This window comes from Nicotiana attenuata, unplaced genomic scaffold (assembly GCF_001879085.1).
Source record: "Nicotiana attenuata strain UT unplaced genomic scaffold, NIATTr2, whole genome shotgun sequence".
Classification (NCBI taxonomy): domain Eukaryota; kingdom Viridiplantae; phylum Streptophyta; class Magnoliopsida; order Solanales; family Solanaceae; genus Nicotiana; species Nicotiana attenuata.
In genome coordinates this window covers 42416-61304 of record NW_017672765.1, presented here as the reverse complement: position 1 = coordinate 61304, position 18889 = coordinate 42416, and the positions used below count along the sequence as shown (strand labels likewise).

At 37.2% G+C, this 18889-nt stretch overlaps 1 protein-coding gene across 1 annotated transcript; it reads right to left on the bottom strand.

Annotated features, from left to right (window-relative positions):
• Positions 1-4701: 4701 nt before the first annotated feature.
• Positions 4702-8283, bottom strand: LOC109214428 (NADH dehydrogenase [ubiquinone] iron-sulfur protein 7, mitochondrial-like). The gene is made up of 2 exons (XM_019378343.1): positions 7756-8283; positions 4702-5208 (listed from the first exon to the last, which is right to left on the bottom strand). The coding sequence occupies exons 1-2, from the start codon at positions 8157-8159 to the stop codon at positions 4974-4976; spliced, it is 639 nt and encodes a 212-aa protein (XP_019233888.1). The 5' UTR covers positions 8160-8283; the 3' UTR covers positions 4702-4973.
• Between the last annotated feature and the right edge of the window lie 10606 nt (positions 8284-18889).

Here is an 18889-nt window from a genome sequence, read left to right as displayed (position 1 = left end):
ATAAAAGAACATAAAAATTAACACATAGATAGAGCGATAAGCAAATAAAGAATAAAGGTAAACTCAAGAAAATATAATATTGCAGATTTCATAATAAAGTAAAACGCGACCGGAGAAATTTTGAAACAAACCAAAACACAAACTAAAATAGAAGTGCAAATAAACTTTTCCGGGTCTGGATGGTGTTAAGTACCCATTAAGATATTTTAAAGTAACTAGTTTTTGGGCTATCTAATGAGCATAGTATTTTTGAAAATTACATGAATATAAATCTATAAAATATTAGATTTAAACTAATGAATTTCATTTAAATATAATTTTAGTAACAACTATCTCGACAAAAAATCATAGCTACCTTTTAAGGGTAAAACTTGTTGTATTTTAATATGTTGCATGTTGGCTTATGTCTAAATTTCACTGGGTTCTAATTTCTTTTAACATTGAAATTTAGGCAATGATTTGTGTGTGTTTCTTCCGAATGTAAAAAGAAAAAGTTCATAAAAAGGCTAATGACATATTTTATTCAACTCAAATAAAGATTATGAGAAATAAAAATGCATGAACTTATATCTAATTTGAGCCTTATTACTTTGATCATTCTTTTAACAAAAATCATGCAACAGAAAATGAAGAATTTTATATGATATTTATCATAGTAATTGACACATCTTTTATGGACTACTGGAAAATAATAAGAATTGTCCAATATATACATTTACTTCTATCCAAATTGAAATTTATGTAGCAAAAAAGTTCTTCTGCAAACACGATTATTCAATGAAATTCCACTAATACAAAATTGTCTATAAAATTTTAGTTAATTTAAAGTGTTAAATCATTGGAAGGATTTTTCTAAAATAAAATTTAATTTTGTGGGGATGATGTGGTGGAGTTAGTAATATTGCTATTATTAATTAATTTTTTATAATAAAGAATAAAGACTCCTAGAAGTAGGAACTCTAAGGCGTAGGTTTCCTACTTTGAACATTTTTGGTATTTTTTTCTTTTACAAGTATGGTATATCATATAGTGCAAATAAGCAAAATTTAATATATAAAATTTATTGTATTTTAAAGGCTATATATTAGAAAAATAATTAAATGACTATTCTTAAATATTAAAACTAATTAAGTGACTATTTTATTCAATGTGAACTTTATTTTAAAAGGGTAAAAAAGGCGAACGACATTTGGTTAAAGGCCTTCGTGCTTTTAATATAAAAACTAGTCTTATGATACGCGCGTTGCGCGTGCACCCTATATTAATAGGTACTAATTTTATTGAAAATTACATAAATATTATTAAAGAATATGATGCAATCATAAAATAAAATATAAATATCTAAAAGTGATGAATATTGATCCTATTACAATCTCTTGTGTCTTTTTTGTAAAGAGTATTGCTTTGTTATGAAATCATAAACTCATAATTATTGGTTATGTTTATTGCTTAGCTGCTAGACGGAATTGTATGCTTCAGTTGTGATTTATTGTGAGGCAATTAGAAGAATATTGTACTCTTAAATTTCTAATAATTTTTTGGTAAGAAATTATAATTATGTTACATAGTTCATACCTGAATATCGCGAGTGAGTTCTTGGCTAACATCATGATAGAAATCAGATTTATGCCCTTTTTAAACAGTAGTAGAACAATACTTTAAGACTTAAAAACTATATCGACCTGTTTGGATTATAAACATAGAAGCACGTACAATGTAAATATTAGAACATTTACATACAGTTATGCTTAATACACGGTAAATACACGATAAAGTGACATTAAAAACTTACCTAACATATGCTTGAAGTTTGGGTTATGAACACCCAAAAAATATCGGCTCAGTGAGATGAAGAAGAAGAATCAATTGAAGGAGCTTTTAAAGAGACCTTCAATGGAAAAACAAAATTATGCCCTAAAAGAATTCCTTCTTTAACTTAAACCTATATTTAGATAGTTCAAATAAAAAAAAAAATATTTTATACATGGTAAACTTTTAATTGCTCTAAAGTTTTAAATACTACGATTTCATATCTAGTCCAAATAAAGAAAACTTTAATAACTAAAAAATTTAATTAACTTTTATGTCCTAAATATTAGAAAAATAATTGAATGACTAATTTTTCTTTAGTAATTTAATTTATTATAAAAATTAGTGTTAAATTCATTTCTTACTTCTCAAATAAAGATATTTTGTTTTAGATTTTTTTAGACTTTTTTGTCTTGTAGTTGTGGATCAATGAATTTATAAAATACTTTTAATTTAAGGTACTGTTAAAAATAAAAGAAATAGATATTAAAAGGAGGCATACACTCCTTTTTAACCCAGCATTTCGGGTTTCTAACCTATAACTCAACAATAATATAGACAAATTCTTGCGTTTAGTTAAGTTATTTACCCATTCAATCTAAAGTAAATTTTAATTGATTTTAAAATTTTAGATATTGATATTTCTTGGTTTAAATAAGAAAAGTGTTAATAACAAAAACTTTAGTTGATTTCAAATTCCTATATATTATGAACATAACTAAATAACTGTTTTTTAATATTTTTTAAGATAAAACGGATGAACGACATTTCGCTAAGTGACTTCTGTATGGGTCAAAATTAGACCAGAGAAATTCGGCACGCGAAGGCATAAAGCCAAGGTCGGACCGTCATCAATAAAGCCAAGGTCGGACCGTCATCAATAAGGTCGTGGTCGGATAGGCCGAGGACGGACAGTCATGAAATTGCTAGTTTGCTTTAGAATACTCAAAAGGAATATTCTACCGAATATTCTCTCTAAATTGTACCTTTTGTTAGGATTTTCTATGGATACCCCCCTTATAAATAGGAGGGGAGGACTTCCCATTCGGGGGGCTCTCTTTTTGGTCTCCCTCTCACTCTTTCTAAAAAATATGTAAACACACCTCTCCAAAGAATGGAGAGGATCAGTGATCCCATACCTTCATCGGATCCAGAAAGGGTCATAAGGTTCTTGTATTTGTCTACCATTGATCTTGATAAAATGAAAGAAGATCCATCTCACTGAAGATCGGGTGAATCTTTTCCTTTACTCATATTTTTGTTACTTAATGCATCTTTACTTATGCCATTAAATCCGATCTTAATCGCTGTCAACATTTATACTCGGCTATGTTTTTCTACTCATATTATTCGTCTCGGATCTAGAGTTAATTATCTTTAACTAAACTTTCAAAACCGCGGAATTTCGAACCCATAAACTTTATAATTTCTAAACCAGTAAACTTCCAAACACATAAACCTCCGAACTCATAATTTTGGAACTTGTAGAACCTTTAAATCGATAAATAAAAAAAAATTAAAACTGAAAAATATATTTAAAAAATATTTTTGGGGGGGGGGTGGGTGGGGGTGGGGGTGTCAGAAAACGAAAAAAAAAAAGAAAATTTAAATTACAAAAAAAAAAAGTAAATTTTTTTTTTGTGCGGGGTGGGGGGTGGGGGTGGTGGGTGGTGCAGAAACGAAAAAAATAGAAATTTGAAATTAAAAAAAAGTTTGCGGTATGGATGGGGAGGGGGTTGAGGGTGGGGTGGGTGGGTGGAGGGGTAGTAAGATGGGTGGTAACGGAAAATTAAAATTGAAAAAAAAAAAACCTTTTTTGAAGAGGGGGTGGGTTGGGTTGGTGAGGGTAGGGAAGGTTGAGAAGAAGTTTTGGAAAATGTTTTCCCTTCTCTTTATAAGGAAAATATTTTCCTCCATTTAAAAGAAATGAGTTCATAAGGAAAATGTTTTCCAAAATATTTAAGCCAACCAAATATGGGAAAATATTTTCCGGAAAATATTTTCCTTCATGCCAAACACACCCTTCAATTGAGACCATTTGATCGTTTATTCGTGAAACCGGTTGCATATATTTATAGTTTTGTTACATACTCTAAAAGAAAACAAATTATATAATGTAAATATAAACTGGTTTTTAAATTTTAAAAATTAGGACTTTTTATACAATTATTAGGAAAGATTTATAAGTAAACCATACATTAATTGTCCTAAATATTAGGAAAATCACTAAAATGACTATTTTGTACAATGTAAACTCTATTTTTAAAGGGCAAAAAAGGCGAACGACATTTCGCTAAGGGCCTTCGTGCTTTAAGTGTAATAATATAGATATAGATTATAGTTCAATTCAAATTAGTTTTTTTTTTCAAAATTTTGGAGTACGTTTATTTTATGTGTAAAAGGATATAAAAAAGTCAAAGTTGTTTATTTATAGTAAATCTCAATAGTTCTAAATATTATGAGTTTCTACATAGTTCAATAAGGAAAGATTTAATAATCAAATTTTAATTTAATTTTAAAATCCTACATATTAGGAGAATAATTAAATTACAACTTTGTCTAATGTGAAGCTATTTTTAAAGGATAAAAAAGGCGAACCACATTTCGCTAAGGACCTTCGTGCTTTTAATATAGTATAAATTAAAAGAACAAATGCATTAATGGGTTGAGATATGAGCCATCCAGACCTCCATCAAGTGCAAACAAATGAGAGGGTCTATCAAAGCTGAAACAAAATATACTCGCACTACATGTCTTAATGCTGATTGCTGTTGTTGGAATTCGAACATAGAAGCTCCACTCTTACTATATTCTTCAATCACTCACTTCTCTAATCTATCTATAGACTTATAAATGCTTGTAGCCAGTTACTAGCTGCGGGAAGAATGTGCGTAGTCCAATGTCTTAGCTTTGATATAATCCAACACAGCATGCACATTCTCTATGAAATAACAATATCGCACTTCCATTTAAGCTGGTTCCCAAACAAATCGGTGACAGCTTGCACAACACCACACTAAATGTCAGCAGACAAAACAAATACAAAAGGTTCAAGATATGATAAAATGACAGTAGTTCACAGAAGATCTCTCCCCTCGCATGGCGCTTGGCCAAGTGTTTATTTCCACAGGAGAATAGCCAAGAAAACGGAAATATAACCGCTCTTATTTGGTCCACCACATCAGGAAATCCTTGCGCCTGTTGATCTTCTTCTGCAGTTGGAGAACTCCATAAAGGAGGGCCTCGGCAGTAGGTGGGCATCCTGGAACATAAATGTCAACTGGCACGATCCTGTCGCAGCCTCGCACAACGGAGTATGAGTAATGGTAGTATCCTCCACCATTTGCACAGCTTCCCATCGAAATAACCCACCTTGGCTCAGGCATTTGATCATAGACCCTGCAATAAATTGCAATTGTACCTTCAGATTAGACTCCTTAAAACAAAAGGTAGCGCAAAGCACAATAAAATCACTTTGCATCTTAAAAAACAAATCACCAGAGACAATCAATTATCCTCTTTTTCACTGTTATTTTATGGGTGGAAAGGAGGTGATGCTAACTAGACAAATACTGAACATAGACCGAATTATTCTAGATGGTTGACAAGATTTCCCCAAGAACATGCTAAAATTATAAAGATATGCCTGATGTAGAGTGAGACTCTACATGCATTGCAAAAAGCACCAGCAAAGCAAAAATAAAAGTATTCAGGCATGTTCTGAGGAAAAGTTAACAAGTCTATGTGTTGCGTTGGAGGAGACAAAAGGATGTAAGCAACAGAAAATGAGCATCGGCAGAATCTTTTCTCCTCTTGCTCGGCAGAGTCAGGCTTAGTTGCTAAAGAACAGACAGCGTCAGTTTCATTTGGGTTTTCCTAAACCTGATATCGGCCATCAGGTTCATCCTCAACGGATGCTGTTATAGTTACACAAAGTTCTTCGAATAGTCATGCAATTTTTCCAAGCAATAACATTCAGTTTAACTCCACCATCACACCTAGTTGGTCCAGCACTGAAAGGTCCAAAGAGGTAAGCCCCATATTCTTATGTTCAAGTGTCAGATATTCAAATTCAGATATATGAAGAGCTGTCACAACAAACAGAAACTTCTGATTACATCGGATAAAATTCTCGGTAAAAACTCCCGAACCACCAGCGATTGTTAAAATCAAGTGCTAGACAGATTTACTTCTATACTTTAAGTTGCACAGATTCTTAAACACAAATCAAAAGCAATTTTTAGGGACTTCACAAATAAAGCCCGAGGATTGGCATTTCACTGCTGTAATTTCTTTTATATATATGGATACAGTTATCTTTTCTAGTTCTCAAGGATATAAAGAAAAAGTGACTTCCATATCTCAGGTGGCATAGGGCATACCTAAAAAATTTAGAGAGCACGTCTAAGAAGATAGAAAAGAGATCACTGTGTTTTTTCCCTCATCAATGTTTCTCTTTCTTTGCCTACTGCCTGCCCTAGGAAGATGCAACAATGCATATGCAACAGATCACATTGAACCTATGTCCACATAATTCAGACAAGCTCTAATATTTTATCATCTTTCACTGTTCATATTTCCAAAGAGAGTTTAATATTAGCAGGAGACCCATACCCTCCTATATATTCATCTCCTTAAGATTCTATTTTCAAAACATTAATCAGAACATTTTATACTCATATTCATTTAAGAACGACCCCACAGTGATCTGCGGATTGACCTTCAGGCAAATGCATGATAGCATTGAGACATGCAGCTTGAGTTCATGGTTATCTTGATGTTTTGGCAAAAGTTCTAGCAAATCGTCCAACCACTGGAACACTAAAGCAATTCAAAACACTGGTAGAGAGAAATGAAATGGAAAAGAGAAACCCCTCAACGAAAATTTACAAAAAACAGACCAACATAACATGTAACAATAAAACCTAAGCACTTCCGGACAAAATTAAATAGATGTAACGTCTATTTATTGAAATCCTCGAGGGCTAGTGGCGCATGGTTTCAAAACTCCGTAAATAACGGGGACGCCCCTCTACCCTTCTGGCCTTCTCCACTTAAATAGTACCTGCCCCTAATATACACATCATGTGCTACATCCTATTTTACACTAACCATCCATCAGATATCAATAGTGAGCACTTGTTTTTTTTCTTTTGAAATGGATAAATCAATATCAATAGCGAGCACATCATAACCATCATACAAGAAAACAATATTTAAGATATAGTATCATGTGCAAGTGCTTGTCCATGGTTACACTCCAATTCTTCTAATCCTTACAAACTGCAAATTGGTTGCCCTGCCATCAGTTACCACAGTGTTCACTAACTCTAGGTTTCACTGCTCAACTAATCATGATTTTCAGTGCGACAATCAATGAACCACCACATAATAACATACTAAAAGATGCATCCCAACAATTTCTAACGCTCCTTTGTGTCTTAGACATTCATAAAACAAGTCCTCAGGTACATCTTTCCACACAAACACACACATATATATTATTTCTTTTTATAAGTAACCCCTAATGTTATTTAAATGTGGTTCCTTCCATCATCCTAAAAGCATAATGCAGAATTAGGCCACCCCTAATGAACTGCATTTTATAACACATAGCAGATCATTTCGTAACTAAAATTTGGCTACGCTGCTCCTACACTCTATTTAGCTTTCATCCCTATATCCTTTTATTACCCACCTCTACAAATAGCAGCTTAAATTTTTCTAAATTTTACATTTTCCTGTGCATTGTATATTCCAATTGCTCGTCAGCTATCTGGTTATTTATGTTACAAATATTAAAATATCATAACTAAGATCGCTATATCCACATAAAAAATACATCAGACAACAAATGGAATAAATCTAAATAAAAGAATTGAAATGCCTACATAGTATAGGAAAAATCCATGAAATCGAAAAAAATAGGGTTACTGCAGGGCATACTTGCGAAGAGCAGGGGCCATCTTATTGGTAAGCGTGCCAGCAACAATCATACAATCAGATTGTCTAGGGCTAGGCCTGAAGATAACACCGAATCGGTCAAAATCATAACGAGCAGCTCCAGCATGCATCATTTCAACGGCACAGCAAGCCAGCCCAAATGTCATGGGCCAAATGGAGCCACGACGAGCCCAGTTCATCAGATCGTCGACCTTAGAGATCACATACTCAGCCGTCTTCGATATCCCCGCCGGAGATGACGTGGACGGCGGAGGTGCGCGAGCGTACGTGGCCGGAGTGGAGGAAGAGGATTGCTGAGAGAGCGCCGGAAGAGTCGTGTGGATTGAACGTTGATAAAACGGCGTCGTTTGTGTTAGCCGGTGTGCGTTTCGAGCCAGCAAAGCCATTTTTTGTTTTCCTATTCGAAAATCCGATGAACGAAGAGAGAGCGAAAAACGGCAAATGCTATATATTTGCTCCGTCGGGTCGGTTATAGTTTGAGGCGGTCGGGTTTATACGTCACTCACTAACGTGGCAATTTCTTTAGCGTTAAAAGCTCCAAAATTAGAAGTATTAGAGAAATTTTTTGTTCAACCAAACAAAAATTAAAAAAGAATTTGATTTATTTATCACGGTGGTGAGGGAAGAAAAGAGGTAGAATTTTTGCAGTAAAAAAGAATTAGGAGTGTTGATTATTCGGTTCTTTTTCTACTTTAAAAAAAATATAATTTAATATAATAATTGAAAATAAAATTATAAAATATAATATCAATAATTTCTTGACGTATTATGCAATTCATATTTAAACTTTTCTATCAATAATAATTTTAAATTTACGTGTGCCAATGAAATAAGAAAGAAAGAATAAATTATGAAAAAAGTGGGGTTAAGTATTAATGTGCAACTAGCGATATACACAACTGACAAAAGGTGATTGTATTTAAAAATTGCAAGATAAGGGATAAAAATTGTGAAGAATGGCAGAGTTCAAAGGCAATTCAAGATCGACGAAGGAAGAAAGAACTGCCTTTGAGTTTTAATTGAGCAAACATGTGAACCTGCATTAACGGGTAAATCTAATTTGGCAGGTACAGTTTAATACATCAATACTTTGAAACCCTGTGTTTAACTGTGGAGTGTGTTTTCTTGGGCATTGGTGGTGCTTTTCTTTGTAATTTGAAGCAAAGCTGGGAACTTTGTCTCTCATCTTTTTCGGTTACTATGGATCAACTACCTTGACTTGAGTGTAAACTACAACATTTAGTATAAACTTTAGCCATTTGGATATGAATTATGATTATTTGGGTGTGAACTTCACATATATACAAATAAAAACTTCAGATATTTGAATATGTACTTTAGTCAGTTGGGTATTATGTTCAAACAATTTCTATGAACTTTAGACATAGAGGTATGAACTTTAGATATTTGAATATGAACTTCAGATATTTTTGTATAAAATTTAGTCATATGAACATGAACTTCAGGTATATCAGTATATTGATGTGAACTCCACACAACTGGATATTAACGTTGGATATTAATTCAAATATTTGGGTATAAAATTCAGATATACAAGTATGAACTTTAGATATTTGGGTACGGACTTCGTTATATTTGTATTTGAATTTAAAGCTTAGCAATCCCAGCTTGCCTAACTCCAAATTCACACCGTTCGCCTCTCTTTCCTCGAAAACATTCAACTAAAATTTGTCAAATAATTTAGAGATTGAATCTTTTTAATGTGACATTAATTTCTCTTGGTTGAAACAATAACAAAGTAATTGTCATTCTTACCAATATTGTAATAAAATTGCATCTTACCGTATTACTAGTAATTCCATATTGCTCTAGTAAGCTTAAAATTGGTACGAGTAAAACTTTTATGCCATTACATGATTTCTTTTTTCTAAATTATTTTTACAATTACATGGTTTCTTTTTGACAAAATACATAAATGGCCTCTTTAAGTCGTCCGCGGCGATCGGACAGACATCTAAACTGATCCCTTTATCATTTAGACACTTCAAGTGTCTATTAAACAAATCAAGTAAATATCCGAGTACAACAGATCATATGTGTGAGTTACACTTGCCAATTACATGTCAATGAGTCAATTAATGAATGACACGTGTAATTTATACTAAAATTTTGACACATATAACTAACAAAAAATGAAAATGCATTTAAAAAAGAAAAAAAGCCCTTCTCCTCACCTTTTTACCAAACCAACGCCATCCCTCTCCCCCTCCCCATTCCCTCAACTTCATCTCCTTCTTCCATCCAAAACCAACGCCACCTCTACCCTCTTCATCTTCTTTCTTCTGCCCATCTTCTGCATCCCCCATCCCTTTTCCCCAAATCCACCATCCACCCAACAAATTAAAGACAAGTTCTTCTTATCAGAACTCCTTCCCCTTCCCACTAAGGGATCAATGACAGACCACGCCGAGAAAAGCTCCTCTCATGCGACCTATCTCGCCGAAAATTGATCTCCGAGCAAATATGAACGAAACGATTCAACTGGAACCATCACTCTTCTATCTTCATCGTTTCCTTGACTATGAGTTTGGGCTTATATCACTTTTACTTCTCTAATTATTTATGGTGTAAAATTATCCTGAAAATTGTCGTCCGAGTCAAATAATTGGTTGTTGTTTATGTATTTCTATTGCAATGAAGGTGTTGATGGATGAAAAAGAGTGTTTATCTAGTGAAGATTTTGTGTTTTTTCGCAACTATTGTTGCGGTAATTTTTATTGCTTATTTCAGTTTGGTTTGGGACTAGTTTTGGCTCGAAGGAATTATACGGAGCTTTGGAGGTTATAGACAATGGAATTTTGTGATGAAAGGGGCAGTTTTTGGTGATTTACGGTGGCTTGGTTGGAGTTTTAGTGACTGATTTTCATGGCTTCTGTGGTGATTTCATTGTGGGTTGCAGTTGAGACGTTGACGTGATTTAGTCAAGCGAAGAAGAGAGGCTAAGCTACGACTGATTCTTAGGTTTTTTCAAAGAAAAAAAAAATAGGTTGAAAAAATGATTCACGCGCTAAAACTTTTATTAATAAATACACATATACCACATCAGCAATATGTGTTTAATTTGATATGCTTAATAGACATTTGAAATGTCTAGATGATAAAGGGGTTAGTTGAGGTGTTTGTCTGATCGTGTGGACAACTTAAGGTTTTGTCCGATCGTTGTGGACAATTTGAAGCGATTGTTTATGTATTTCGCCTTTCTTTTTTATTTTATTTTCAAGGGTTAGTGGCATATTTTTCTTAGGGTTTGTTTGGAAAGTCGATCGGTAAGTAAAATTGGTGTAATTACTACTGTACTAGGATAATAATTATACAATATAGTAATTATAATGACCTATTTGTTTCTCATAACGTAACTGCAGTTAGATTAAATTTTAAATGAAGAAGTTATCAAATATAATAAATATATGCCTATAAATATTTTTTTTATAAGTGTAAATGATATAAGATTTAGTATTTAAGATGCATATTTTTTCTTGAGTATACATTAATTAGTAATCATATATTTATAACTAATATTGTAAAAATAATTTGTGATGACCCAAAAAGTTATCACTTGATTTACAAGTCAATTCTATGTTCCGAGGTCTTAAAAACCTCCTTTTATCTCACCTTGGTTTGCGTGCGCGGCCCAGGCGCATATTCGGAACGCTTTTTATGTGAAAATTTGATAAAAATGATAATTTTGCCTTTAAAATTGAATTTAAGTTGACTTTGGTCAATATTTTGGGTAAACGAACCCGGTCCCACGATTTGACGATCCCGGAGGGTTCGTAGAAAAATATTGGACTTGGGCGTATGCCCGGAATTGAATTCCGAGGTCCCAAGCCCGAGAAATAAATTTTTGAAGAAAATTGTTTAACTGAAATTTTAAGAGGTTTTGGAAATTTAAATGTGTTTGAATCTGATGGTGCCGGGCCCGTATTTTGGTTTCCGGAACCCGGTACAGGTCTTATGTGGTATTTAAGTCGTGCCTGTAAAATTTGGTAAGAAACGGACTTCATATGACGTGAATCGGACCCTCGGCTGAAAAATTTGAACTTTAAGAGTTCTTGAGATTTTCTTTGATTTTGATGTTAAACTCGTAGTTTTAGATGTTATTTTGATGATTTGATCGCACGAGCAAGTCCGTATGATATTTTTGGACTTGCGTGCATGTTGGGATGGAGCCCCGAGGGCTCGGGTGAGTTTTGGATAGGCCACAGAGTGAAATTGGACTTAGGAAAACTGCTAGTGTGTTGCAGGTTTGCAGGCTTCGCAAAGCCTTGCTCGCAAATGCGAGCTCGCATTTGCGAAGAAAACATCGCAATTGCGAAAAGGGCTGGGCAGGGTGACCTTTGCATTTGAGAGGCTCAATGTCGCAAATGCGATCATAGCAGGTACCGCAATTGCGAACAATTGTTCGCATTTGCGAAGAAAGCAGGACTGGCCTACCTTCGCAATTGCGAAGCCTGATCCGCATTTGCGAACCTGGCATCGCAAATGCGATATCTACACCTGTGCAAATTATAACTTAGCCGAAATTTCAACCATTTTTACAACTTTCTCAAAACCTAAATTCTCTTGGGCGATTTTTCGAAGGCACTCACTCTTCCAAATCATTAGTAAGTCATTTTTAACTCATTTTCTTTAATCTATAACATCTTCTTACATGATTTCAACTCAAAATCAAGGGTTTTCATGGGGGAAATTGTGTGTTTTGGGTAGAACCTAGGATTTTTAAATTTTGGGGATTTGGACCTTGATTTGAGGTCCGATTTCAAAACAAATTATATATTTGAGTTCGTGGGTGAACGGGTAATCGGGTTTTGGTTCGAACCTTGAGTTTTGACCATGTGGGCCCGGGGTCGATTTTTGACTTTTTGGAAAAAACTTTAGAAAACCTATTTTTCATGCATTAGAATTGATTAATTTAGCGTTTACTGATATCGTTAAGTAAATTGTGGCTAGATACAAGCGAATTGGTGGTGGAAACAAGAGGTAAAGCGGTAGTTGAGGCTTGAATTCGGTTCGTGGCATCGAGGTAAGTGTTTGGTCTAACCTTAGCTTGAGGGATTAGGAGTTGTGTCTTATTTGCTATGTGTTAATTATTGAGTACGATGTATAGGCATGGTGACGATTATCTATACGTCGGTATCAAGCATGCCCGTGAGTCTTATACTATGATGAATGTGACTCCGTTTCGTATTATTTATGCTTTATATAATGAAATCTATTGTTAAACAAGGCTTGTGGAAGTATTATTGGTAATTGAACATTTTAGAACGTTGGCTCGAGTTGTGAATTGAGTTGTGGAAGTATTATTGGTAATTGAACATTTTAGAGCATTGGCTCGAGTTGTGAATTGAGTTGTGGAAGTAATATTGGTAATTGAACATTTTAGAGCGTAGGCTCAAGTTGTGAATTGAGTTGTGGAAGTAATCTTGGTAATTGAACATTGTAGAGCATTGTCTCAAGTTGTGAATTGAGTTGTGAAGTAATTATGAAAAAGAGAAGAGGTTTATGGTATTATCTCCCTTGCTGGGATGTTATTGCTTTTGATATTATCTCCCTTGCCGGGATGTTATTGCTTTTGATATTGTTTTTCCCTTGCCGGGATATTGTTGTTATGCTATTGTTCCCTTGCCGGGGTTCTATTATGATTTTATTGATCCCCTTGCCCGTATTGCTTTGTGATTGTTGTTTGCGTAAGGAAGAGTGTAAAAGCACGACGGGTGATGTCGTGCATGATATATGTGAGAGAGTGTTAATGCATGAAGGGTGATGTTGTGCCGATATTGTAAAGTAAAAGCACGAAGGGTGATGCCGTGCCGCATGATGTACAATGTCGTGCGATGATATGAGTCATAATGCACAAAGGATAATTTCGTGCCATGATTATGTGAGGTAAAAGCACGAAGGGCGATGCCGTGCCAATTATATTGATTCTTATGGTGAGGACGAGAGTAAAAGCACGAAGGGTGATGCCGTGCACTTACCCTTGATTTTCCTGATTCTTGTTGATAATTGAGTTATGATGTTCTTTACGTTTATTTATTGGTTTTCTATGGTTACTTGATTTTATGGTGATGTTATTGATTCCCTTGCCCAAATTGCTTTGTGATTGTTGCTTGGGGGAGGAAGAGTGTAAAGCACGAAGGGTGATGTCGTGCGTGATATTTGTGAGAGAGTGTAAAGCACGAAGGGTGATGTCGTGCACTTGTCTTTGATTTTCTGATTCTTGCTGATAATTTAGTTATAGTGTTCTTTACATTTATCTATTGAATTTCTGTTGTTACTTGATATTTCCCCGCAACATGTTTCCCCTTCCCATCTTTAACTACTAGTTTCTGTCAATATTACTTGCTATATGTGATATAACTGCACAGGTTTAATTGGTAGTCTTGTTCTAGCCTTGTCACTACTTCGCCGAGGTTAGGCTAGACACTTACCAGCACATGGGGTCGGTTGTGCTGATACTACACTCTGCACTGTGTCCAGATCCCGGTGTTGTAGCTTTTGGACTATAGTGAGGTTGCTGCCTTCAGTCCAGTGGCGGAGACCCGAGGTAGTCCTGCAGGCGTCCGCAGGACTTGGCGTCTCCTTCTATCTTTCCATAATGTTTCTTTTATGTACTTGAGAAACAGCGTTGTATTTATTTTTCGGACCCCTATTTGTAGTATTCTTAGACAGTCTGTGAGATTGTGACACCAATTCTGGGTAGATTATGTTTATGGATTAGTATCGACATTATTATTAAATTGTTACATTCCGCTTTATTATTTCCGCTATTTATATAATGTTTATTCACAATTGTTAAGGGATTAAAAAAACAAATGAAAAGGGTTAAATAACTAGAATAATTGGCTTGCCTAGATTTCACTAGTAGGCGCCATCGCGACTCACGAGGGTGGGAAATCTGGGTCCTGACAAGTTGGTATCAGAGCTCTAGGTTGCTTAGGTCTCACAATTCACGGACAAGCTTAGTAGAGTCTGAGGGATCGGTACGGAGACGTTTGTATTTATCCCCCAAAGGCTACAGAGTAAGGAAAAAACTTCACATCCTGTCGTGCGACTTGATTTCTCAATGCTAATTGAACTTCCACTCTTGTTCTTTTGCGAATGGCGAGGTCACGTACCGCTTCTTAAGCCGAGCAGCAGCACAGACTGGTGATGGATAAGCTACATCTTCAGAGGCTTTGTTGAGGTTGGATAGGTTTCACCAAGCTCTTCACTACTACTCTTGGTGGTACATCTTCTGAGGATCCCCAGGATTATTTTGGACAGTTGTCATGAGGTTCTACGGAACATGGGGATAGTGGAGACCAATGGGGTCGACTTTGCTGCTTTTCGTTTGTCTGGATCCGCCGAGACTTGGTGGAGAGATTATTGTTTGGCTAGACCAGCTGGGTCACCAGCTTTGACTTGGGATCAGTTCTCTCAGCTGTTTTTGGATAAGTTTCTTCCTATCACTTAGAGGGAGAACTATCGGAGGTAGTTTGAGCGTCCCCAGCAGGGTTCTATGACTGTTACTCAGTATGAGACCAGATTTATTGACTTGGCCTGTCATGCCCTTCCTATACTTCCCACTGAGAGAGAGAGAGAGAGAGAGAGAGAGAGAGAGAGAGAGAGAGAGAGGAGGTTCATTGAGGGACTCGTTCAGCCTATTCGGCTGCAGATGGCTAAGGAGACGGGGAGCGATATTTCTTTCCAGGATGCGGCGAACGTGGCCCGTAGAGTTGAGATGGTTTTATCATAGGGGAGTGGTCAGGGGTCTGACAAGAGGCCTCGTCATTCGGGCAGGTTCAGTGGTGCCTCATCTGGAGGCAGGGATTCTTTTGGTAGGGGCCATCCTTCCAGACCGTTTCATTCAGCACTTCAGGCTTCTCACGGTGCTCCGGGTGGACGTGGTTCTCATATGTAGTATTCTGATCAGCAGTCCTACAGTGCACCACCAGTTCCTATCGGTGCACCACCGGTCCAGAGTTTTTAGGGTGGTCATTCAGGCCGTCAGGGTCAGCAGTCTCAATAGCCGAGGGCTTGTTATACTTGTGGCGATACGAGGCATATTGCTAGATTTTGCCCTCGAGCACCGAACAGCTCTCAGCATCAGGGTTCCCGTGCCGTGGTTCAAGCACCGAGTGTTCCACCGCCCGCTCAGCCAGCTAGAGGGGGAGGTAGAGGTGGAGGTAGAGGTATTAGAGGTGGAGGTCAGGCCGCTAGAGGTGGAGGCCAGCCAACAGGAGGCCGTCCTAGAGAAGTAGTTCTGAGTGGTGGGGCCCAGCCCGGATGTTATGCTTTTCCAGCCAGGCCTGAGGCTGAGGGCTCCGATGTAGTTATCACAGGTACTGTTCTGGTTTGTAGTAGAGATGCTTCAGTTCTATTTGATCCAGGATCTACATACTCCTATGTGTCATCTTATTTTGCACGGTATTTGGTCATGCCTAGTGATTCTTTGAGTGCTCCTATATATGTGTCTACACCGATGGGTGATTCTATATGGTAGATTGTGTCCGTCGTTCATGTATAGTTGTGATCGGGGGTCTTGAGACTCGAGTAGATTTGTTACTTTTGGATATGGTTGATTTTGATGTCATATTGGGGATGGACTAGTTATCACCTTACCACGCTATCTTGGACTGTCATGCCAAGACTGTGACCTTAGCCTTACCGGGTTTACCTCGTCTTGAGTGGAGAGGGACTCCTGGTCATTCTACCCGTAGGGTTATCTCATATATAAAGGCTCGGCGTATGGTTGATAAGGGATGTTTGGCCTATTTGGCGTATGTTCGTGATTCCAGTGCTGAGGTTCCTTCTGTGGATTCGGTGCCTATTGTTTGTGAGTTTTCTGAGGTATTTCCTTCAGACCTACCGGGCATGCCACCCGACAGGGATGTTGACTTCTGCATTGATTTGGCTCCGGGCACTCAGCCCATTTCTATTCCGCCGTATCGTATGGCCCCGCCTGAGTTGAAAGAATTGAAGGAGCAGTTGCAAGACTTGCTTGATAAGGGATTTATTAGGCCTAGTGTCTCGCCTTGGGGTGAGCCAGTGTTTTTTGTTAAGAAGAAGGACGGATCGATGAGAATGTGTTATAGATTACCAGAAATTGAACAAGGTCACAATCAAGAATAAGTACCCATTGCCGAGGATTGATGATTTGTTTGACCAGCTTCAGGGTGCCCAAGTGTTTTCTAAGATCGACTTGAGGTCGGGCTACCATCAGTTGAGGATTAGGGCACCGATGTCCCTAAGACAGCTTTCCGCACTCGGTACAGGCATTATGAGTTCTTGGTGATGTCATTCGGGTTGACGAATGCCCCAGCAGCTTTCATGGATTTGATGAACCGAGTGTTCAGGCCTTATTTGGATTCCTTCGTGATTGTCTTCATTGACGATATTTTGATCTATTCCCGCAGCCGGGAGGAGCATGAGCAGCATTTGAGAGTTGTTCTTCAGACTTTGAGAGATAGTCAGTTGTATGCTAAGTTTTCAAAGTGTGAGTTCTAGTTGAGTTCAGTTGCATTCTTGGGTCACGTTGTTTCAATAGAGGGTATTTCGGTGGATCCGAAGAAGATAGAGGCAGTCAAGAACTGGCCTCGACGCTCATCAGCTACAGAGATACAGAGTTTCTTAGGTTTGGCAGGCTGTTACCATCGGTTTGTGGAGGGGTTTTCATCTATTGCAGCCCCGATGACCAGGTTGACACAGAAGGGTGCCCAGTTCAGGTGGTCGGACGAGTGTGAGGCGAGCTTTCAGAAGCTCAAGACGGCTTTGACTACTGCGCCAGTGTTGGTTTTGCCTACAGGTTCAGGGCCATATACAGTTTATTGTGACGCATCTCGTATTGGACTTAGTGCGGTGTTGATGCAGGATGGCAAGGTCATTGCTTATGCTTCGCGACAGTTAAAGATTCATGAGAAGAATTATCTAGTTCATGATTTGGAGTTAGCAGCCATTGTTCACGCGCGGAAGATTTGGAGGCACTATTTGTATGGCATGTCATGTGAGGTGTTCACGGATCACAAGAGTCTGCAGTATTTGTTCAAGCAGAAGGAACTAAATTTGAGGTAGAGGAGGTGGTTGGAGCTGTTGAAAGACTATGATATCACCATCTTATATCACCCGGGCAAGGCCAATGTGGTGGTCGATGCTTTGAGTAGAAAGTCAGTCAGTATGGGCAGTCTTGCGTATATTCCGGTCGGTGAGAGATCGCTTGCTTTGGATGTTCAGGCTTTAGCCAATCAGTTCGTGAGGTTGGATTTTTCTGAGCCCAGCTGTGTGTTAGCTTGCACAGTCGCTCGTTCTTCATTATTGGAGCGTATTCGAGATCGGCAATATGATGATCCTTATTTACTTGTCCTTAGAGACTCAGTGCGGCACGGGGGTGCCAAACAGGTTACATTGGGAGGTGATGGAGTTTCGAGGATGCAGGGTCGTATTTGTGTGCCTAATGTGGATGGACTTTGAGAGTTGATTTTAGAGGAGGCCCATAGTTCCCGGTACACTATTCATCCGGGCGCCGCTAAGATGTATCAGGATTTGCAACAACATTATTGGTAGAGGAGGATGAAGAAGGATACTGTTGCATATGTGGCTCGGTTTTGAATTGTCGGCACATTTCATTCCTGTGGCAGTCTCCTATTCTTCATCGAGATCTATATCCGATAGATTGTTCGTCTTCATGGTGTGCCCGTGTCTATCATTTGTGACCGAGGTACGCAGTTTACCTCACACTTCTGGAGGGCAGTTCAGCGTGATTTGGGCACACGGGTCGAGTTGAGCACATCATTTCACCTAGGGGTGTTCATAAAAACCCGAAAATCCGAACCAAACCGAAAACCAAACCAAACCGACCAAAAAAACCGATACTTTTTGGTTTGGTTTGGTTTTGGTTTTGAATTTTAAAAACCGATCAAATTTGGTTTGGTTTTGGTTTTAATCATAAAAAAACCGAAAAAATCCAAACCAAACCGATTATAGGAGTAGCTATTTCAAATTTATTATTACACCTATATATATGTATATTTTTATACAAAGTTTCAAAAATTTAATAGGTAAATGTTGATAGTTTGCACTTTTAGTATAGTTCTTTACCTTTACATTCTAGTTTGAT

What these genes read in the sequence shown, in the direction of transcription:
- LOC109214428 (XM_019378343.1), bottom strand. Translation starts at nt 8,159, where the DNA reads ATGGCTTTGCTGGCTCGAAACGCACACCGGCTAACACAAACGACGCCG. An exon ending in ATGGCCCCTGCTCTTCGCAA is followed by an intron (nt 5,209 to 7,755) that starts GTATGCCCTGCA and finishes AATTTATTGCAG; the next exon opens with GGTCTATGATCAAATGCCTG.